The following is a 22,637-nucleotide window of genomic DNA, read 5'->3' as shown; positions in this document are numbered from 1 at the left end:
TGACTCCGCCAACCTTTATAAATGTGCTTGTTCAACTTACAAGTCGAAATATATTTCAGCTATGGTAAAATATGTCAGGATAATAAAATGCCACTGAGAAAGGAAGAAGTGTTCAAGTTTGAGGGCAGGGCTACAGAGTTAGCTTCCAGTACCCACACACAGGAAACTCACCATTTCTAACTCCATTTCCCTGACAGACATGCATGCACGCACAATGAGACGGCAAAATGGACAAAGTAGAAGACACTGTGGAAGCGGCGAGTATCTGTTAATGTAGGCGCCTATAGAACTGGGCAGGTGTGGCCTTCTAAAAATCATACTGAAGCCAGTTTCAGAAAGCCAGTTTTATTTCTAAGATTCTGTCATAAACTTTTAGCGGGTACCAATAGTCACCTGCCACACTCGCACCAGGTTGTCTGTATAGCCAGCAAACAGAGTCTGTAAAAGAGAGTGACAATAGGGTCATGTCATGTCCAGCGATGAATTCTATAGTCCAAAGATATTTATGACTTCCTCTTCTACAATATGTTGTGTTTCCAGAAGAAGCAGCCTGATTTTTGGGGGGTGGGGCTTTCAAGCAGGGTTTCTCTGTATAGCCTTGGTTTTCCTAGACTCACTTTGTAGACCAGGCTGGCCTCACAGTGATCACCTGCCTCTGATCGGTTTAAAGGCCTGTGCCATCATGCCTGGCTCTTTTTAAAATACATTATATTGTTCTACACATACATAATAAACTACATACAGCAACCTTGAAAACATCTTTCCTATCTTGATGAATCTGAAATTCTAAATGTAAATCAATAAAGATTTATAAACAACTAAGCTTTATTGTAAACTAAATTATCTGGTCTTCAACCTCACCAAAGACTTGGGAAGGAATAAAATTAATCACCTGATTAAACAGAAGTGCAGGTTAGCAGCTTCCCAAATGAAAAAAAAAAAAAAAATGACAAGTTTGCTGCCTGAGCAGTCACCCAAAATTCTCTATAACATTGGAACATCACCTTCAGCCTTCTGGCCCAGTATGTCTGACACCTTTTTGTGAAGCAGGAACTGTGTGAAGCAGCCTGCTATCTTGCGTCAGACATTTTTATAAGCCTCTAGTTTAAAGGCCAGACAGAAACATACATTATTTAGCATTCTCTGCATCTACCTAGTCTATCTTAAGAGAACTGAGCTGACAGACACTGATACACTTACCTGACCATCAGCAGACCAGGCAAGAGAGGTACACTGGGGTGGCTCTGCTTTGCTGCTGGTGCTGATAACTTCTTGTTTCAGTTCATCTACAATGATCTTGCCCTCCAAGTCCTGAGGAACAGACCAGAATCATTTAAGGACACCCATTATCCGTGTACCATGAATCCATCTCCTGGAATCCCTTCTTAGAAGTGGCAAGATGGAAGTGACCTGCTTTACAACTCCAGTGTCACTCATAGAAACAACTAGAGATCTGCGTAGCCGTGGGACAGCTAGCCTGAACCTATAACATGCATCACAATATGCATATGCCCATGGGTAGCAATGAACTTTTTGGGGGGTGTTTGAGACAGGGTTTCTCTTGTAGTCTGGCTGTCCTGGACTTTATAGACCAGGCGGGCCTTGAATTCAGAGATCCTCTGCCTCCCTGACTGCTGGGATTAAAAGTGTGTGTCACAGCTGGGTGAGGTAGTGCATACCTTTAATCCCAGCATTAGGGAGGCAGAGGCAGGTGGATCACTGTGAGTTCAAGGCCAGCCTGGTCTACAAATTGAGCCCAGGATAGTCAAGGCCACACCATTTCAAAAAACAACAAAAATGTGGGCCACCACACCCATCTCAGTAATGAACTATTCTTAAACACACATTTATAGTTAAGATTTCCAATAGGGTTTACTATGCCTCCAAATACCACTCCTTAGGCCCTGGTGGCTCTGGCACATAATCTGAGCTACTTGGGAGGCTGAAGCAGGATTGCTAACTTCAGGGCCTGATCATACAACTTAGTGCAAATTGACCCTTCTTAAAATTAGTGTTTGTGATCCCAGTACTTGGGAGGCAGATCAAGTGGATCTCTGTGAGTTCGAGGCCAGCATGGTCTATAAAGTGTCCAGGACAGCCAAGGCTACATACAGAGAAACCCTGCCTCAAAAAAACCAAACAACCCAACCAACAAACCCTTATCAACTAAAAGGGTACCACTTTTATCCAGGAAAGGCCGCAGAAACAGAGAAGCTCAAATCAGCTACTTATTTTAAGAGTTAAATACTATTAATATGCCATGGTAGGTGGAGGCGGCACATGCCTTTAATCCCAGTACTCCGACACAGAGGCAGGTGGATTGAGGCCAAGCTTGTCTACACTGAGGGGAAAAAAGCTATTTATATACACACTAGTTACTAGTAGTCCAGCTTGGTGGTGCAGACTCGACCTCCTTGAAGTCAGTCCACTCTATATAGTATGAACCCATCTTTTAGTTGCCTAGAAATCCTTTAAGATTACTGGAGTGAATCGAGTCAGTACTAGCAGCATAGGGGAGGATTCCTCTAAAATGGTGCTGGGGGACTGAATTTGTGTCTCTTGTGTAACAGATTAGTGCTCTGCCACCATGGTTATTCACACCACTGTTGGTTGTCTTTCATGATGTATGGCTGCTAGCCAACTAATGGTTTGCATCTAGTGGATAGATGTCATGTGTACAGTCAGAATAGCCTATCATAACATGCAATAAAGTGCCATACCCGGGCATTCCCTTTGGGTATATGTCACCCAGTGCCACAACTGTTAAGGGGGGGGAAATTAACCTCCTCAGCACCGATAGCACTTTCATGATGGACCATGTTGAGAAAGTTTGATTCTACCACTGAAGTCGGAACAAACCACACTCACCCAGATCTTGATACTGGGGCCAGTGGCAGCACAGAGCCAGTAGCGGTTGGGGCTAAAGCACAAGGCGTTGATGATGTCCCCGCCATCTAGTGTGTACAGGTGCTTGCCTTCATTGAGATCCCACAGCATCGCCTGGCCATCCTGTGCAGGTCGAAAAGGTTCATCAGGACAGAGGGCAAGTGTTCATGCCCTAAACCTTTCCTTCTAATGCACAATATCTTAGCAGCTGTATCAAACCCCAACTTCAAAAGCAAACTTCTTCGGTTTACTTTTCTATATTAAGATACTTACTATTCCCAGTTTAGAGCATGTTACTAGATAAAATCATTCTCCAATGGGGATGATGAGGCCCGCCCCCGCAAATACCTTGCCTCCAGAAGCACAGAGGGATCCATCCGGAGAGACTGTTACTGTGTTCAGATAGCCAGTGTGGCCAATGTGGTTGGTCTTCAGCTTGCAATTAGCCAAATTCCATACCTAGAAAGACAGGGGTCCATGTACTGGGGTTAAGGTCTACAAGAAAGGTATCTTTAAAGGTTATCTCTGAGGGCTGAGCATGGTGGTGCACGCCTTCAATTCCAGTACTCGGGAGGCGGGCGGATCTATTTGAGTTCAAGGCCAGCCTGGTCTACAAAGTGAATCCAGGACAGCCAAGGCTACAGAGAAACCCTGTCTCAAAACAACAACAAAAAGGTATCTGAGAGCAGATGTAGTGGTACACCCCTTTAATCCCAACACTCAACTCAGGAGGCAAATATTTGTTAGTTCAAGGCCAGCCTGGCCTACACAATCCAGATTAACCAGAGAAATCTTGCCTTGAAAAACCTAACAAAATACCTCCAAAAAGGCATGCTATGCAAGCCTATACAGTTCTAGCAATACTTGGGTGGCTAAGACAGGAGACTGGAAATTTGAGGCCTGAGTGACATAAGCAACGAAACTTGGACTCATTCCTAATGTATTGAGGCAAACCATCAAAATCCAACGTCAAGCTCATTGGCACAGCATCCCAAACCTCTCAAGAGGAAGAGGAATACATTTGGACCCTTTTAACAACAGGGTCATACCCCCGCTCGAAGCTCACCTTGACCAGCTTGTCCCACCCACAGGAGACGATGATAGGGTTGCTGCTGTTTGGGGAGAAGCGGACACAAGACACCCATTCTGAGTGACTCTCATCCTACAGAAGAGATAAGGGAAGGTAAGAGGAAGCCATTTCCTCCAGACTACAGCATCCTTGCAATCACCTCCCCAGAACCTGAGTATTTATTTCAGGCCAACAGAACAGTTGGTGGAAACACCTGCTGTCGGGCCGCTGACATTTAGTCCTAGGATGCCCAGTCTTCACGGAGCACAGGACCAGGCGCAGCTCAGAAACAGCCTCTGGATCTCAACACTGCAACTCAGATGGCATGTTGGGGTCATCACTGCCCCGCCTGGCTTATAGCCCCTTAGTACTTAAAGGTATCTCCAGGACACAGGTCAAAGATTTAAGACCATCTGCAGGGCAGTTAGAGGACACATTTGGGTATCTGCTCATGTGTCAAGAGCCTGCCCATTTGATGCCTTGTTTTGGGTTTCCAGGCCCCAACTCAACTTGGCAGGAGAAAAATCCATTCCTCTTAAGTATCATGGCAGTCATAAGCCAGTGTGAATAAAATAGTAAAAACCAACCAAAATCCCAGGACAAACAACACATGATAAAGTTAGAGCCAGGCATTGGTAGGTCACTCTAGGCCAACCAGGGCTACCTAGTGATGAACTCATCTCAAAAGCAACAAAGCCCCAGGGGGTGGGAGACAAGGCAGCACCCACCATTTACCTGGACAGTGTACTTGCAGACACCCAGAGTGTTCCATAACTTTATGGTCTTGTCTCTGGATCCAGACACAATCTGCCGGTTGTCAGAGGAGAAGGCCACACTCAGCACATCCTTGGTATGGCCTACAAATCGTCTCGTGGTGGTGCCCCTAAGAGGGAGAGCCTGGTCACTTTCCAGACAAAATTTGCCCATTTCTGATCAGATCCCTTTTCTAGCTCTATCCTTGCCCCAGTAGGCTCTACCATTCCACACATCCTACATATGGCTCAGAACCTACTATCCGCCCAGAGAACCCATTCAGAATTGCAGGACATGTCCTCATTCCCTTGTCGGGATTGGTTGACAATGTCTTCTTGTCATCACTAGGATCCTCTATTGCACCTGTCTGATGCTCATCTAGGGCAACTCCCACAATGAGATGCTTGTTCTGTCCCAGGTAAAAGTGCTCAACTAGGTCAACTCAGACCAGCCCATAGCAGCTCCAAGGGAAGAGGCCAAACACCCAAAAACCATGCCTCACCCTCCACAAAAGGACCAATTTCCAAGGAGACCACACCCTAGGGAATCTACCTCGCTCAATCTTCCCTCCAAGGTCCCAAAGCAGGTACTTGCGTTGTGAGATCCCAGAGACGCAGCGTTCCATCCCAGGAGCCCGAGAGGGCAAACTGGCCATCAGAGGAGATAACAACATCGCTAACAAAGTGGGAGTGACCTCGCAGAGCACGCTGTGGAATGCCATAGTTGGTCTCATCCCTGGTCAGCTTCCACATGATGATGGTCTTGTCTAAAAAGGTTGGCAAGGAGAAAGAAATTCCATGAGGACCACAACCCCCACCCCGGCCTACGCAGTGTCCTAAGGGGAACACCTACCTTCAGTGGGAGAGTCTACAACAACACAAAAAGAGGAAAGCACATCTAAACCGTAACCCGAGACTAAATTTCAACACACACGAAAAGGTTAAATGTGCACATGTGTTTATGGTTTCAAGAAGGGTGTTGACCTAACAAGTTTGTCTTTTATTTATAAAATAGCGGGTTAAATAATAATTCCACAACAGAAGGGTGTGTCGTACCCCCTGGGACTAGTCAAGACTTGCAAACCACCTTGTGGGTTCTGGGAAACAAACCCCAGTCATATCAATCAACACAGCACAAGACTAACTCAACAGCTAAAGCACTGTCACTTGGGTACAGGATGAACAGATGCCTTTTGTGTTTTGGTGACAGAATTTCAGTAGTTACAGTGGCGTCAAACACAACGAATTGTATAGAAATACGGAGAGGAAGCCTGATAAGCCTCACACAAGGAAGGGGGGAACGACATAAATTTGGGTGGGTAACGAGGATTTGGGAAGAAAAAAAAAAAAACCACGATTAAGATATCATGAAAGAAATAAAAGATTAGTTACGAGAGGAAAGCTTCGGGCAGGAGGGGAACGAGAAACCTCCAGAAGTCAGGCATGGTCTACAGAGCTCAGAAACAGCCTCTGGATTTCAGCAAAGCAACTCAGATGGCATGTTGGGGTCATCATCGCTCCGCCTGGCCTGCACCCCTCCAGGAGGCAAGCTAAGACCTAGAACCGCCAACTTTCCCGGCCCCGCTTAGGGCAGTTAGGTGACACGTCTCGGTTTCAGCTCATGCGCAAAGGGTCGTCCTGGTTGGGACCCAGGGTCGGGTTTGCACGCCCCATTTAGCACCTGGGTCGGCGCGGGGGGGAATGGCCGGAGTCGGCAACCGGCGCGACACTTGCTAAGCCACGAGACACATGCAGGTCCCCGGGACACCCGGCGTTTCGTCGGCATGCAGCCCGTACCTCGAGACGCGGACAGGATCATGTCCGGGAACTGCGGTGTGGTGGCGATCTGGGTCACCCAGCCGTTATGGCCCTTAAGGGTCCCACGAAGGGTCATCTGCTCGGTCATGGCTGCAGCTGAGGTGAGTGTCGCCGCAGCGACAAGGATGGCACCGGATAGCTCGGAGAGCCAAGCTCCACAGCGGCTGCCACCGCGACCCTGCGGAGGAAAAGAAAGAGCGACCTCCGCCGGAACCGGAAATACCCAGAGAGCAAGGCGGGGATTCCCATGATTCACTGCTGCCTAGCGATGGCGGCCTCACGTTATGGGAGTATGAAGTAAGTTGCAGTAACGTCGTTTCTTCTGCCACGGAACATAATTTGGCAGCGATATACAAATGCATTCTGAAGCCAGATGCATCAGGCTTCTAGAAAGGTTTCTCGGAAGATTAGGACGTGCCGTGGCGAGGCGGCCTGCGCACTAACCGTACTGCAGCGGCTTCCCGTTCCTACGTGGCAGAGACGGAGCTCCGCCCCTTCCGCCTCGGGTTCGGTTCCTGGGTAGGAGACAGTGATGAAGACTGCTCCTTAAGGAAGTACAATTAAAGACATGTGCTACCAAATCTGCACTTTTTAAAAGTTTTCTTTTTCTTGCAGAGACAGGGTTTTTCTCTGTGTAGCCTTGGCTGCCCTGGACTCGCTTTGTAGACCAGGCTGTCCTCGAATTCACAGGGATCCGCCTGCCTCTGCTTCCTGCACCTCCGCGCCCGGTCTTTTTGTTTGTTTGTTTTGTTTTTAGAGACACGGTTTTCTCTGTGTAGCCTTGGCTGTCCTGGACTCGCTTTGTAGTTATTTTGACTTTTTTGTTTTAAAGCGCGGTTTCATGTAGTGAAGGCTAGACTAGACTCGAACTAGCTATGTAGTAGCCGAGGATGATTTTGAACTACTGATGCTCCTGCTTTTGTCCTCCGAGTGCTGCGATTATAAAGCGGGCCGCCTGCGATATTTAGAGGAAGTTATTCTGGGTTCCAATTTCTGGCGTGGTGGCTCACGCCTTTAATCCCAACACTCGGGAGGCAGAGGCAGGTGGATCTGTGAGTTCGAGACCAGCCTCGTTTACAAAGAGAGTCCAGGACAGCCAAAAATAAATAGATAATAGATAAATAAATAAATAAATAAATAAATAAATAAATGCCCTTTCTGTGGTTCTGACCACTCCACAGAAAAACTTGCTAGTCTGTCTTGGGTAGCAAGGACAGAAGCAGAGGAACACTGAAAGCCTGGCAACCTGATGACCGGTCCCTAATATCACAGATCTCTCCTTAATTTTTTTTTACATTTTATGTCTTAAAGCATTTGGGCTAGGCTGCACACCTTTAATCCCAGCACTGGAGGCAGAGGCAGTCGGATCTCTTAGTTTGAGGCCAGCCTGGTCTACAAAGGGGAGTCCAGGACAAGCAAGGCTACACACAGAGAAACAAAAATGGGGGAGGGGGGGACCAACAACCGATTATTTGTGTGTGAGTGGGCTTGTACTTGCCACAGGGCACAAGTGAAAGTCAGTTTTCTGTCTTGCCCTGTGGGCTACATATGATTTTGCCTCTTGCTCAGTTCAAAGATTTTCAAAGGGATGCACAGGTCAGGACGATAGAAACTACTGTTTTTATTTTAGTGCTGTTTATTGAACTCTCATGCTAGGAAAGAGCCTTATGGAGTTACCATACCCCCCCCCCCTTGTTTAGTTTTTTGGTTGTTTGGTTTTTTTTGGTTTGTTGTTGTTGTTTTGTTTTTTGTTTTTTGTTTTTTTTTTTTTTTTTGGTTTTTCGAGACAGGGTTTCTCTGTGTAGCCTTGGCCATCCTGGACTCACTTTGTAGACCAGGCTGGCCTCGAACTCACAGCGATCCGCCTGCCTCTGCCTCCCGAGTGCTGGGATTAAAGGCGTGCGCCACCACGCCTGGCTGGTTGTTTGGTTTTTTGAGACAGGGTTTCTCAGTGATTAAAGGTGTGCGCCACCAGCCTGACTGTGTTTTGTTTGCTTTTGAGACAGAGTCCCACTATGTAGAAGATATGCCTGGCCTGGAATTCAGAGAATCACCTGCTTCTGAGAGCTAGGAATGCTGGTATTAAAGAAATTCCTCACCATGTTCAACCTTGTTTAATTTTTGACACAGGCTCTGCATAGCTCAAATTGGCCTTAAACATATGATCCCCCAAGTAGTGGGATTATAGACTAAGACACCAGGCCCTAGATATAAGTCTTTGCTTTTCTGTTTTGTTTTTGTTTTGAGACAGGGTTTCTCTGGGTAGCCCTGGAATTTATTTTTGGCTGCTCAAGACAGGGTTTCTCTGTGTAGCTTTGGCTGTCCCGGAACTTACTCTGTAGACAAGGCTGGCCTTGAACTCAGAAGTCCACCTTCCTCCACCTACCACGTGCTGGGACTAAAAGCATGTGTCACCACTGCCCAGCTGAATTTAGTTTCTTACCCATGAAATGAGATTCACATTACTACTTATGTAATTTGGTAGTGCGGAGAATAAAGGAGTATAGGAGACTAGGTATGGTGTCAGAGTGATTCCCAGCACTCAGGAGGCAGAAGCAGGGGGACCACTGAGTTCGTGTCCAACCTAGTCTCTATAGTAAGTTCTAGGCCAGCCAGTTTAGGCCAGAGCTAAGAACAAAAGAAGAGAGAAGCCAGATGGCCATTTTGATTTGGTTGCAGTTTACATCTTCTGGTGGAGTAGGACAGTGTCGTTACGAGAAGTTTCAAGTAAAGACAGGCAGATGTGAAAGCAGTATCCTGGGGGTGTGTGGGGAAATACTGTTCCATTGCAAAGGTTCTTTGCTGGTATCTGAAGGCTGAGCAGTGAGAGTTGGCACAGAACCTGCCAGGATTAGGGCAGGACCTTAGCAAGGCGCTTTGGCAGGCATCTGGAAAGAAGGAGTGTGTCAGGTGAGTGCAGTGGCAAAGCTGCAGCAGCCTGTGGTTGCCCAGGTGTGGGAAGGCTAGGGTTTCTCACTTAAGACCACTTGCTTTTTTGGCCTGTTGTAGATTCTCCTGGGTTCCCTGTAGTTCTAAACTATACAGGACACTGCCCCAGATGTGCTCCTTCACAGCTGGATGAGTGCCTTCTTAGGATCCCAGGGTCGTAAGTTTTGAGCCATTGTTTTGTTTCTCTGGTAGTCTTAGAAGTCACCTGTCCTTAATCACCCTAGAGCCAGTTTGCCTCTCATTAAGTGCTAGCACCTCTTTATCTCTCTGTACTGCTTTGTATGAATAGGTGAACTACACCCACATACCAGCTTCCTTGGTGTAAACTGACATTTCCATCTGAAAAAAAAAAAAAATGTCCTGTTTCCTTTGGTCTTAAGGATTGAAGGTTTCTGTCTTGCTAGATAAGGATGCTGTCAGTGAGCTACATCCCCGCCCCTTCCTTTCTTTTTCCCCTTTTCTTTACTTCTGTCTTTTCCTTTCCTCGTTTCCTTCCTGAGACAGGGTGTCACTGTGCAGCTCTCTGGCTGACCTTTACCTTTCTAGCATTAAGATTATAGGCATGCTCCACTAAGCCCTGCTGTCTGCTGTTTTTCTTGATCGCTGCCTAGGGTGTCCCAAGGAATCAGCATTTCTGAGTTAGCACTAGAAGTCTTAGTTTAAAATGAATCCTTCCCAGACTTGCCTGGGAAACCTAAGATGGGAGTGCTGCAGATCCTCTTAGGGCTGTGTGTGTGTGTGTGTGTGTGTGTGTGTGTGTGTGTGTGTGTGTGTTGGTGGTAGGGGGCAGCCTTTTCCACAGAGTCCCTGGCTACCTTGCTCTGCCTCTGTCCCTCTCAGGTGCCACCTCTTTTGAGATGGGGACTGAGGCTTGAGCCCTGAAGCTGCCTTCATCCTTACTTGCTCTTCCATCTTCCATCCCTTGCTTTCAGATGTGATTCTGGCATCGTCTCATTTTGCGGAGGCCCTACAGGGAGAATTTAGGAGTTGTTTCAGAACTCAGGTTGGCCCAGATGGTGGTGCTAGCTATAGAGACAAAGAAGTGTGATGGTTCTTGTGGATGCCCCGATTCTGAAGCGCTGACTGGGGTTCCTTTGCTAGTTGTCCTTCTCTTCCTTTACAGGAACCAACCAAAGAGGAAGAATGCAAGCCACTGTGGCCACTGGAGGACAGTAGAGCCTAGTTGGTCAGTTGTCGTGTACTGTTGATCTCTTGAGACGTAGCTTGGGGTATGGGCCTTCACACACTGGAGTGGAGCATCCCTTCATCACTTGCTTTCCGAAGCTCCAAGTGGCATTGGCAAATGTGCCTGGTTGGGGCCAGGAAACCCTGACTCTGCGGGAAGTATCAGTAGATCTGACTCCTGGTCCAGAAAGATTCCCAGCTCCTTCTGGCCCTGTAAATCTTGGGAATGACTTCCAGCTTCTTTCTCACCCACTGGTCATATCCTCCAGTCATTCAGAGATGGGATACCTATTGACTACCCCCACTACACACACACACACACACACACACACACACACATTTGGGTGTAGGCTTCAAACTTTTTCAAACATGTTTTATTTGGGGTTCTTTTAGTGCTTATACCTCCCTTGCAACCCTCTATTCCCAGCTCCTCAGGTAGGAGAGAAAAGAGGTTAATGGGAACAGAAGTTGACCTCCTTAGACTCAGGTCTTTGGAGCAATCCCACTCTTCTCAGTCAGTACTTCAGTAGCCCAACAATTCGGAAAAGGTGACTGCAACTGCAGCAGCTGGAACCCGGAACTTCGAAGCATTCTCTGGAGTATTTCTAGGAGCGTATCAAAGCGATGAACAGATAAATAATGGGAAATGATGCCAAGACCAGAAAGACCCAACCTCTTGTTTTGGGGCTCATATATCTCCTCTCAGAGTCTACTAGGATGTTTTTCAGGCGGTTTCCAGTGGACAAGCATCACCTGTTCTCTCTCAAGTCTGTTTCCCACCACACACTTGGGATCAGAACAAAAGCATGTTTACATCCACTACAACTCGCCGTCTTAGGAGGCTGTTTATCAGCTTTGGGCAAACTAAAGGCAGCTTCACCTCCCACACTCGGGATCAAAACAAAAACATAGTTACATCCACTACATTTGGGTTTGGGGAAAAGATTGAGTGGCTATGCCCACTGTTCCTGGCCTGAAGTTCAGCTGTGTGTCACCATGTGTTGTCTTAACCTCTGCACTGTGCTGTCTCATGTCCTCATGGACTGCTTCCATGCCACACCACAGAAACATCCCACGAGACACTGAAAAGGCTTCTGAGAGAGTCCATCTGTCTTTCGTAGAAGCACACAGGACCCACCCAGTTGAGAGCTCTTCAGGCTGCCTTGCAGGAACTCTGTAACCTTGGGCTCCAGTCAGTTTCCCCAGCATTCCATACTGTGGAGATGGGGGCTCTTAGTAGATAAGTGAGGGACTGACAGGGGTGTGGTCAGGGTCAGCCAGCCAGAGCCCTGGGCAGATGCCATTCCATGCTTCAAGATAATGGCTAAAACCTTGTGGCTGTGCAGATTCCAGGGACTGTTTCATCAGGCTGCTGTGTGGCCACACCCATCATTCTCCACACAAGTGTTCGTACGTTACCTTCTTGCCTAGAAGAAGTCCTTCTGTATCCTAGCCTCCTCAAAGCTAAAACTAACTTCCTTGAGTCTCATCTGAGGTTGCTGGGAAGTGCTTGGTGACCCCCAGACCAAGGTCAGGCTCCTTTGGTGCTCTCGACCATGCTTTTAGTCACTGGTCCTAAGCTCAGCATGTGCCTACTGGACTCTTAAGGCTTCCCTTATGAGTGTCCTGGGAACAGGACTGTTCTGTGTCTGCCCACAAATCCTCAGCATCGTGTTGATTGTAATTTTCATGGTCACCCCCACAGACTTACTTTTAAATGGCAAAGGGTGTTCCAGATAGAGGGGTCAGCATGGATGGGTGCAGAGTCCTGGCTTTGAGAGCTTAGGAAGTAGACAGAGAAACCCCAGGTAGGCAAGTGAGGAAGGGGTTTGTTGCTAAAGAGTCAGAATTTTGTCCTGAGGCCTCAGGTAGTAGTCTCTTTAGGTTAAGAGCAGAGAGGCTGCCAGGTGTGGTGGCACACACCTTTAATCCAGCACTCAGGGAGGCAGAGGCAGTCTGATCTCTCTGAGTTTGAGGCCACCCTGGTCTACAACATGAATCCAGGATAGCCAGGGCTCTGTTACACGGAGAAACCCTGTTTGCCCCCCCCCCCCCCCACCAATGAGCAGAGAGGCTCTGGACTTTGTGGTTCTTCATAAAATCTAAACAATGAGGGCTGGAGAGATGGCTCTGCAGGTGAGGGCTGGGGAGATGGCTCTGCAGGTGAGGGCTGGAGAGATGGCTCTGCAGGTGAGGGCACTGGTTGTTCTTCAAGAGGACCGGGTTTCAATCCCCAGGACCCACATGGCTCCTCACAACTTTCTTTTGTCCAATACTGACACACAGACATACCTGCAGTACAAATGAAATAAAAATTAAAAAGTTAAAAACAGTAAAATTTAAAATGAAAGAAAACGGGCTGGAGAGATGGCCCAGAGGTTAAGAGCACTGCCTGTTCTTTTGAAAGTCCTGAGTTCAATTCCCAGCAACCACATGGTGGCTCAAAACCATCTATAATGAGATCTAGTGCCCTCTTCTGGCCTGCTGGCTCACATGCGGGCAAAGAACTGTATAAATAATAAATAAATCCTTAAAAAACAAAGCAAAACAAAACAAACCCAATGAAACTGTTACCCTATAGTGGTTACCCTTCTATCTCTTTTTCTTTCTTTTTTTTTCCCTTTTCTTTTTCTTTTTTTCCCTTTGGTTTTTCAAGACAGAGTTTCTTTGTGTAGACCAAGCAAGCTAGCCTAGAACTCAGAGATTGGCCTGCCTCTTTCTCCTGAGTGCTGGGATCAAAGGCGTGTGCCACCACAGTCCAGCAGCAGTCTGGAGATCTTGATTTTGTATCTCCTTATCTGTCATGGTCCTTTTTTCTCAGCTAGACATGACATAACAGCTCCAACATTTAAAAAAAAAAATTGAGGGGATCCTGATGCCTGCACTCTGAGAGCTGGTGAAGTGGGGGTGTCCCATCCATTAATCCTCAGATGCTGTGGATACTGTTAGTAAGTTTGTGGCTAGAGCAGGCTGTCCTTCCACTGAGCATTTCTCAACTCCAGTGTCATGTCTGGCTCTAGGGCCTCAGTCTATACTGTGGCTATGGGGCTTGCATTTACCCCAGTGGTTCTCAATTGGATATTTAAACAGATTTTTTTTTTTTAAAAAAAAGTGTGTATGGGTGTTTTGCTTACATCTCTGTGCACCATATGTGCAGTGCCCAAACAGACCCAAAGAGGGTGTGGGATCCCCTGGAACTGACGTTCCAGAGCTGTGAGCACTGTGTGTGCTGGGAATAGGACCTGGGCTTTTCAGAAGAGTAGCTAGTGCTCTTATCATCTGGGCAGTAGTCATCTCTATGGTGACAAGTTTTGAATGTCCCCACAGGAGACATTTTGCAGTGTCTGGAGACATTTGATGCTGTCACAACAGGTGGTGGTGGGGGGCAATGTTACCTCTGTTAACTGGAATTCTGGGATGTTAAGTATCTGACAACACAAAGAACAGTTCCTCAACCCCAAAGAGTAACTTTGTTCAAAATATCAATTCTGAGCTTGAGAAACTAATCTAGTGGAAGCATGGATTACATCTTCAGGTCTGTGTGGTCCAGGCTCAGTCCCATGAGATGCAAGGCCAGCAAACGTCTGCTGAGTCAGTGGACTCTATGAAGCTTCAGGTAGCTCTAATTGTAGTGTGTTTAAATATGCTAGAAGCCTCGGAGCTAAGGTGATGTTGCAAATAAAATTGAGGATTTAATTTAATTTCGTTGTTTATTTTGTTTTTTTGAGACAGGGTTCCTCTGTGTAGCCTTGGCTGTCCTGGACTTGCTTTGTAGACCAGGCTGGCCTCGCACTCACAGAGATCTGCCTGCCTCTGCCTCCTGAGTGCTGGGATTAAAGGTGTGCATCACTACGCTCTGCTGAATTAAGGATGTTAGATGTTAGGAAATCTGTCTGAAGGTGGGGTCCATGGTGCAGCCACAGTAGAGAGGAGCAAGCTTAGACAGTTTGGCAGGTGATTGTGCAGTCACCAGCCAAACCTAGAAAGGAAGACATTCAGTAAAACCATTGGATATAGGATTGTACTGCCCTCCCCCTGAGTCTTAGTAATGCATGTTATCATTCTAATATCAGTAAAAAAAATTCCAACTCTATTTCTTCAGTGTTACTGAAAAAATTCAAAATCGAGCTCCATGTAGCTCAGCTGGTAGAATGTTTGCCTACCATGGATAAAGCCCTCGCTTCAATCCGTAGCGCCCCATAAAGCTGGGTGTGGTAGCATATGCTTATAGTCTCAAAGCATAGGAGATGGGAGCAGGAAGATTAGACATTTAAGCTCATTTCTTTTCATATAGTGAGTTCAAGGCCAGCCTGAGATACATGGATATGATATTTTGTCTAATATCAAAACAAATCAAGACAACAACAAAACCCCAATATTAAGTATGACTGGGTGTACTGGTTGCTCTTCTAGAGGACCTAGGGTACATTTCTTGCATCCATGTTGGGTTATTCACAACCACCTGTAACTCTCGCTCCAGGGGTTATGATGGCCTCTTCAGCCTTTAAAGACACTGACACACACACACACACACACACACACACACACACACCACCACCACCACCAACAACAACAACAAAAAACCCCCCCAAAACCAAAACACCTTACTGAGGCTGAAGAGATGGCTCAGTGATTAGGAGCACTTGCTCTTGCAGAGGACCCCAATTCAGTTCCTAGCACCCATGTCGCTGTGAGTTCGAGGACAGCCTTCTCTACAGAGTGAGTTCCAGGACAGCCAAGGCTACACAGAGAAACCCTGTCTCAAAAAAGGAAAAATAAATAAATAAATTAGAGTTAAGATAAAGGAGAGGCCATAGGCTGGCTCCAGCTCTGCGCACCTTCTTGTCCCCTCTGTTCTTTAGGGGTACTGTAGCTGGTCTTAGCTACTTCGTGGGTTCTTCTTTTTCCCACTCTTTTCCCCCTCCAGTTTTACCTCCATCACTAAATAGGAGAGACAGAAGGATAGAGGGGAAAGAGATAGAGATCCTTGAATCTAATTTCTTTCTTTTTGCTTCGTCTTTGAGCATGAATACTATAAATCATAACCAACCCCCCGAATGACCAACAACCACCAACCCCACCTCCCAGGGCCCTAGCATTTTTTTTTTTTTCGAGACAGGGTTTCTCTGTGTATCCTTGGCCATCCTGGACTCCCTTTGTAGACCAGGCTGGCCTCGAACTCACAGCGATCTGCCTCCCTCTGCCTCCCGAGTGCTGGGATTAAAGGCGTGCACCACCACGGCCGGCTTCAGGGCCCTAGCATTTATATACAGTCTGAAAGGTTCTCAGAATTTCAAATATCACACAATTGCAGAAACTATCTAGAGCTGGCAAAGCCATGCCTCTGCTAGAGCATGAGGCAAATCATAATCAGTTGCTGCGGACAGTCCGAAGCAGCCCCAAATCCCCACACCTGGGACTTAAATGACAACACGTTCTTATAATTTCTGTGTTTCTAAAGAGACCAAAGTTCCAAAATTCTCAAAAATATCACTACAGCGGACAGTCCAGTCCAGAGCAGCTCCCAGCCTCCAGCCACACCATGTTTCAATGGGAGATAGGCTTACCTCCAGGTCATAGTTTATTCTCTAGCTCCAGATTGGCCAAGTGGGCCATCCACAGCCATGGCGAGCCACCAGCAAGGGGAAATGGAGAAAGGCACCACAACTTCAGAGTTGGGAAGGAGGTGTGAAATGGTAAGGAGTGACACCGCGGGAACAGAGATTAAGAACTTCCCAGCATGCTGGTGCACAGCCAGCAGGCCTGTGCTCTGGGCCTCCACCAGGCATCGTTCCTGTATTCCTAACTTACTTTCTTTTTTCTTTTGTGTGTTTTTTTTTTTTTTTCAAGACAGGGTTTCTCTGTATAGCTCTGGCTGCCCTGGACTCTGTAGACCAGGCTGGCCTCAAACTCACAGAGATCCACTTGCCTCTGCCTCCCAAGTGCTGGGATTAAAGGTGTGCGACACTACACCTGGCTACTTTTTTTCCCCCCTTAAACAGGGCTTATAGTTAAATTGCCTTGAATCCCAGAAGACTGCTTACATGTGCGAGTGTGTGGTATATCCTCACTGGCATGGGTGTCCTGTCACTTTCCTCCTGAGAGAAGCTCTCTCTTTGAACCGGGAGCTAGATTGGCAACCAACAAGTCTCAGGACTTTTCTGACTCTTCCCTACTCAGCACTGGGATTACAGACACGTGTACTCTTGATCTCTCCCCGTGGGTGGGGGTTTGAGTAGGTATGGTTTCCATAGACTTCAGTATTTGAATGCTTGGCCCATAGGGAGTGGCACTGTTAGGGGGCGCATAAGAGTCTCTATGGTCATGGCGTCTCTTCACAGCAATACCAACTCTAAGACGCCATGCAGTGACTTCATTTGACAGAAACATCCATAGGGCAGACACTGAAGTAGGTGGAGGTCTCTGTGTGGGAACACAGATGGGCTGAGACAAACAAGGTTGCTGAGGGTCTGACAGAGAGACTAGTCTGCAAGGTGGATACGGGCAGAGAATTGTACTGGAGAACACGTTGGCGTTTGGGATCTGTGAGCAGGAATCCAGAACAGTGATGCGTTGTTTTACATCTGGCAGGAGTCTGGGCCTTGTTGAGCACTCTAGTAGGAAGTTCAGGCAGTGGAGCACCAGACCGGAAGTACATCCTCCTCCTCCTCTTCCTCCTCCTCTGCAAGAAGGTCAGGGCTATATAGTTAGGTTTCCAGGCAAAAAAGGATGGAACATGGAATGGAATGAGATCTGTACCCAAGATATCCAGTTAGGCCAGAAAGGCAGGACAATGGTTTATCTCCACTGCTAAGTGTTAAAACTCTTTTGATAAACAAGCAGGAAGGTAAGGGGAACCCTAACCCTCTCTGTCATGTACACCTGTGATCCCTGCACTCAGGAGGCGGAAGCAGGTGGATCTCTGCAAATTTGAGGCTAGCCTGGTCTACAAAGTGAGTCCAGGATAGCTAAGGATACCCAGAGTAATCCTGTCTCAGGGGAAAAAAATTAAAATAACTTTAGAGCAACTCAGGGTTCTTTTGAAATTGTAGATGATTCATTTTATACATTGGACATTAAAACAATCTGAAGTGGTCTGTACTGGAGGCTCAGAGGGTACTCACCAGTAAATAAACAGACATTCTAAAGAGTTCCACAGGGCATAAAAAGGTACAACACCGCAAGCAAACATTCAAAAAACAAACAAACAAACAAACCTTAAAACCACCATAAAACGCTTGACTCTAGAGCTCAGTGCTGCCACCTTGTGTTTACTCTTGTTTCCACTTTAGTCCTTTGTAAATTAAGCACAAAATCTCTCTCTCTCTCTCTCTCTCTCTCTCTCTCTCTCTCTCTCTCTCTCTCTCTCTCTCTCTCTCGCTCATCAAAAGAAAATGTGCAAGAGTCAGTGCTATTCCTCTCACCATGTTGGAGGAACCTGGGAATCAAACTCAGGTACTCAAACAGTCAAACTTGACAGCAAACACCATTACCCAGTGAGCCCTGTTGTCAGCCCTTATTTAATTTTTAGTTTGGTCCTTTCTCATATGATTAGGACATTATATTGATTTTTATTTCAATGTGTGTATGTAGATTGAGTTATCCTCAGATTTCTCTTCAGGGAAGTAAAGGTTTTCTGAAGTCTCTGTAATAAGGAGATTCATTCTGATTGGCTCTGACATACATTTCACACAGTTGAAACCAGGACCCTGAACTGAAAGAAGAGCTAGTCAGAGGAAAGCCCCAAGAGATGGTGATGTCTGCCTTGGATTCTGTCCAAGAGGTAGAAGAAGATGGGTATTAGGATGGAAAGCAGCTGTGGGTAGGGAATGTGGTCACGTGGTGGAGCAGAGGAGGCAATGAGGGAAGAGAAGGCCACACGGGTAGGTAGGTTTTCAAGACCACAGGAGCTTGGATGCCCAGCTAGAAAAGCTGCCAGCTTGCCTGGCTTGTGGACTCTGATTCACAAGAGCTATTGGCAGGTGAGTACAAAGGTTTACCACAACCTCATCTATTGATTCAGCCAGAGGTGGTCCACCAGGCACAGCACCAGGCTCTTGGGAGAGTGGAGACAAGATTGAGCCCTTAGCAGTAGGAAGTGTGCAGTCTGGAAGGAGCTTCGGGTTTTTATTGATTACACCATAGTAACCGCCAGCCCCTACCCCAGGGAGGGAGGCCCTGTTTTAAATCTCTGCCTGCAGCTGTTCACGCAACAGCCCTCTGAGGTAGGAATTTCATTTTATACATGAGGGGAAAAAACATATTGAAATCAAGTAATATGCCCAAATCCAGGTACTTTGTAAGAGGCTGCGATTAGAACCCCGGCGTTATGGCTCTAAGGCATCATGTTTTATCAAAACCAGATCTTCTTAACCGGTTTTTGTACTTGTGACCCATTTTGCCCAATAAATTTTTAGGTAACCTGGTATATGTAGGTATATCAATTGTATTAGTTATTTTTCTGTTGCTGTGGCAAAACGCCTTAACCAAAAGCAGTTAAGGAGAAAGGATTCATTTTGGCTTACGGTTCAGGGGATTAGACTCCATATGTTGGTGGGAGACATGGACTGCACGCAGGAGCAGGAGCTGGATGATCACATTTGCAGGGGGCAGTGGGGAGTGGGAGAGGAGAGAAGGGAGGGGTAGGGGATCAAGAGAGCAGAAGAGAGGCTGAGACCAGGCAGCAGTGGCGCACACCTTTAATCCTAGCACTCGGGATTCAGAGGCAGGGGGATCTCTGAGTTCAAGGCCAGCCTGGTCTACAGAGTGAGCCTAGGACACCCAGGGCTGTTACACAGAGAAACCATAAAATAAAATAAAATAAAATAAAATAAAATAATAAAGTAGAGATAAGGATAAAACATTTACTGATAGTAAGTCATGAAGAAGTCTGTTTTATGGCCAATGAGATGGCTCAGCATGTAAGACACTTGCCATCAAGCTTGATGACCTGTGTTTGATGCCCAGGGCCTATGTGGTAGAAAGAAAAAACTGATTCCCTCTAGTTGTCTACAACCGCCATATATGTGCTGAGGCATGTGCACCCTGGTCCATTGGTGACTGTAATGTCATTCTCTCTCCCTTTCTCCCTCCTCCCCCTCTGTCTCTCTCCCTCTCTCCTCTCTTCTTCTGTCTCCTTCTCTCTCTCCCTCTCTTTTTCCCTCTCCCCCTCTCCCTCTCTCTCCCTCCCTCTCTCCCCCCTCTCTCCCCCCTCCATCTCTCCCTCTCTCTCCATCTCCCTCTTTCTCCATCTCCCTCTCTCCCTCTCCCCGCCCCCCCATCTCCCCATCTCTCTCCTTCTCTCTCTCCCTCTTCTTTCTGTATGGGCTCTCACTGTGTATCTCTGGTTTGCCTGGACTCCTCTGCTTGTGCTTCCTCAGTGCTGGGATTAAAGGTGTGTAGCATTGCTAGTACGTGTGCAGAATTTAAAAGAATGATACTCAAACTTAACCTTTTTCTTTGTCACTGTTTTTGCATTTTGAGCAGGGGGTAGGCAGGGTCTCTCTGTCTAAACTGTCCTTGACCTCATAGAGATCTCCCTGCCTCTGCCTTATATGTGCTGGGATTAAAGACATGTGCCACCACTGCCCAGCTTGGAAAGCTATGATGTAGTTGATGTTATTCTACTTACTTAAAAAAAATAATTGAAAGCAGGGCAGTGGTGGTGCACGCCTTTAATCCCCAGCACTCGGGAGGCAGAGGCAGGCGGATCACTGTGAGTTCAAGGCCAGCCTGGTCTACAGAGTGAGTCCAGAACAAGCAAGGATGCACAGAGAAACCCTTTCAAAAAACCAACCAACTAACCAAAAGCAAACAAACAAAAAACAAAACAAAACAAAATGAGCTGTAGAAAGCCATGTGACATTTGACCATGTCCCCTGGAGGGGGAGACTTGGTGGCACTCAGAGGAAGGATAGCAGGTTACCAAGAAGAGACTTGATACCCTATGAGCATATACAGGGGGAGGTAATCCCCCTCAGGAACAGTCATAGGGGAGGGGAATAAGGGGAAAAGGGGAGGGAGGGAAGAATGGGAGGACACAAGGGATGGGATGGGATAACCATTGAGATGTAACAAGAATAAATTAATAAAAAAAAAAAAAAAAAAAAAAAAAAAAGAAAGCCATGTGACATCCCCAAGGCCATTCACTTAGGAAATAAGTGAAGGTTTAGATCCAGGCCCACCTCACTCTACAGTCTCTGCTCTCAGGCCCAGTTTTGTACTTTTTAGTTAAAATACTAGAACCTAAATATGTATGACAGAAGTACAGGTCTTTCTCTTTTCTTTTCTTTTCTTTCTTTCTTTCTTTCTTTCTTTTTTTTTTTTTTTTTTTTTTTTTTTGGTTTTTTGAGATGTGGTTTCTTTGTGTAGCCTTGGCTGAGCTGGATTTGTACACCAGGCTGGCCTTGAACTCACAGCAAACCACCTACCTCTGTTTCCTGAGTGCTGGGATTAAAGGCTTGCAACACCACCACCTGGCCAAAAGTACAGATTTTATTAGATATTTTGATGACACTTGGGTGGCAGTTCATGTTTTTAAAAATCATGTTATTGATTCTTTGTGAATTTCACATTATGCACTTCAGTTCCGCTCTATCTCATCTCCCATCCCTGCAACCTCCCCCCTCAAAGAAAATTTAAAAACACATAAATAAAAAAATAAGCAAAACAAAACAAAGTATAGAAAACATCTGATTGTGGAATCTGTACTGTGTCCCACAGTATACTCCTCTGTCTACACATTTCACTTGCAGATGTTCATTGCAATGGTCATTTGTCTGTGACTTATGTCATACCGTCAGTATTGAATCCTCACTGGGACTCCTCTTGCATGTCCTGTTAATACTCTGTGTCATGGAGATCCTGCAGCTTTGGATCAGCAAGACTGACCCTTTCACATACTCCAACAATTCACAGATGATGTCAATTTTGGGGTGGGCCAACTCAGAGGCCTGGATGTGGGCCTGGGTGGTAGTTGAGGTGGTTAGTGCACTGGGTCTCACTTATTCACACCACCAGGGGGAGCTCTCCAGCACTGCTCCAGCTAGGCCACCCAATACTGCCATCTGCAGGAAGCAGGACTAGCAGTCTTCCTCTCATGCCCCCAGGGCTAGCTCCCCTACACATGTGCCTCCAGAGCCAGCTCCATTTTGCTGCCCAGTAGAGGCACAGGGCCCATGCTCCCAAGTGCTAAAGCTGGCTAGGGGCTGGACTAGCTCTCCTGCTCTCACACCCTCAGGGCTGGCTCACTCATGTGGTTACTATCAGTACCAGCTCCACTTTATTACTATGGAGGGTCCAATCATAGTGAGGGGAAGGGCTAGCTTCCTACTCTCATGACCTTGGAGTCAGCTCTCCCAACTACCACAGGTGGCTCGCGGGGAGAGGGAAAGGGAATTATTCCCTCGTCCATTCCACTGCATGGCCCATGAGTGGCAGGGCCAGCTTTCCTGCTCTTCTGCCCTAGGGCTGCCTCTTCCTCCAGGGCCAGCTTTACCTGTGCTGCCCAGGTGAGGTGCAGGACCTGTTTTCCCAAGTGTTGCAGCTGGTGAGGGACAGGGCCAGCTCACTGGCTCTTATGACCCCAAGGCCATCTCTCCCTACTGCTCTAGGTGGACAGGGCTGGGTGAGGTGGAGTTGAGGGGAGGGCATCACCCCCTGTCCACTCTCCCTCACAACAGAGGAGTGCTGGGGCCAGCTCTGTCCTGCTTTTGTTCTTGAGGTTAGCTCAACTGTGTCCCTCCATCAGAGCCAGCTTTACTGTGATGCCCAGGCAAGGTGTAGTGTCCACTCACTTGAGCGCTGCCCCTGGCCAACAGTAGGGCCAACTTATTCACTCTCATGACCCTGGGGTCATGTTGTTTGTTTTTTTGTTTGCTTTTGGAGACAGGGTCTTATTATGTAGCTCTGGCTGGCCTGGAACTCACTATGTAGCTTAGGCTGGCCAAATGCTCAAAGATATCTGCCTGCCTCTGCCT

General features: G+C 47.0%; 1 protein-coding gene and 3 non-coding genes across 4 annotated transcripts; all 4 read right to left on the bottom strand.

Annotated features, from left to right (window-relative positions):
- Positions 1-329: 329 nt before the first annotated feature.
- Positions 330-6,731, bottom strand: Rack1 (receptor for activated C kinase 1). Its single transcript, XM_051168306.1, has 8 exons — positions 6,505-6,731; positions 5,303-5,474; positions 4,691-4,838; positions 3,953-4,048; positions 3,235-3,345; positions 2,869-3,009; positions 1,201-1,311; positions 330-438 (listed from the first exon to the last, which is right to left on the bottom strand). Exons 1-8 carry the CDS (start codon positions 6,611-6,613, stop codon positions 373-375), a joined length of 954 nt encoding a protein of 317 aa, XP_051024263.1. The 5' UTR covers positions 6,614-6,731; the 3' UTR covers positions 330-372.
- On the bottom strand, positions 4,235-4,302 carry LOC127208923 (small nucleolar RNA SNORD95). Its single transcript, XR_007833174.1, has one exon. It is a non-coding gene; the product is annotated as a small nucleolar RNA SNORD95 (small nucleolar RNA).
- LOC127208917 (small nucleolar RNA SNORD96 family) lies at positions 4,981-5,060 on the bottom strand. Its single transcript, XR_007833171.1, has one exon. It is a non-coding gene; the product is annotated as a small nucleolar RNA SNORD96 family (small nucleolar RNA).
- On the bottom strand, positions 6,161-6,228 carry LOC127208924 (small nucleolar RNA SNORD95). The gene has a single exon (XR_007833175.1). It is a non-coding gene; the product is annotated as a small nucleolar RNA SNORD95 (small nucleolar RNA).
- Positions 6,732-22,637: the final 15,906 nt, after the last annotated feature.

This window comes from Acomys russatus, chromosome 25 (assembly GCF_903995435.1).
Source record: "Acomys russatus chromosome 25, mAcoRus1.1, whole genome shotgun sequence".
NCBI classification, from domain to species: domain Eukaryota; kingdom Metazoa; phylum Chordata; class Mammalia; order Rodentia; family Muridae; genus Acomys; species Acomys russatus.
Note: the sequence above shows the minus strand (reverse complement) of the source record. Positions and strands in the feature narration are given on the sequence as shown.

Coding starts and splice junctions, on each gene's coding strand:
- Rack1 (XM_051168306.1), bottom strand. CDS start 6,613: ATGACCGAGCAGATGACCCTTCGTGGGACCCTTAAGGGCCATAACGGC. Junction 5,475..6,504: donor GATCCTGTCCGCGTCTCGAG/GTACGGGCTGCA, acceptor CAACCTTTTTAG/ACAAGACCATCATCATGTGG. Junction 439..1,200: donor CCTGGTCTGCTGATGGTCAG/GTAAGTGTATCA, acceptor TCTCTTTTACAG/ACTCTGTTTGCTGGCTATAC.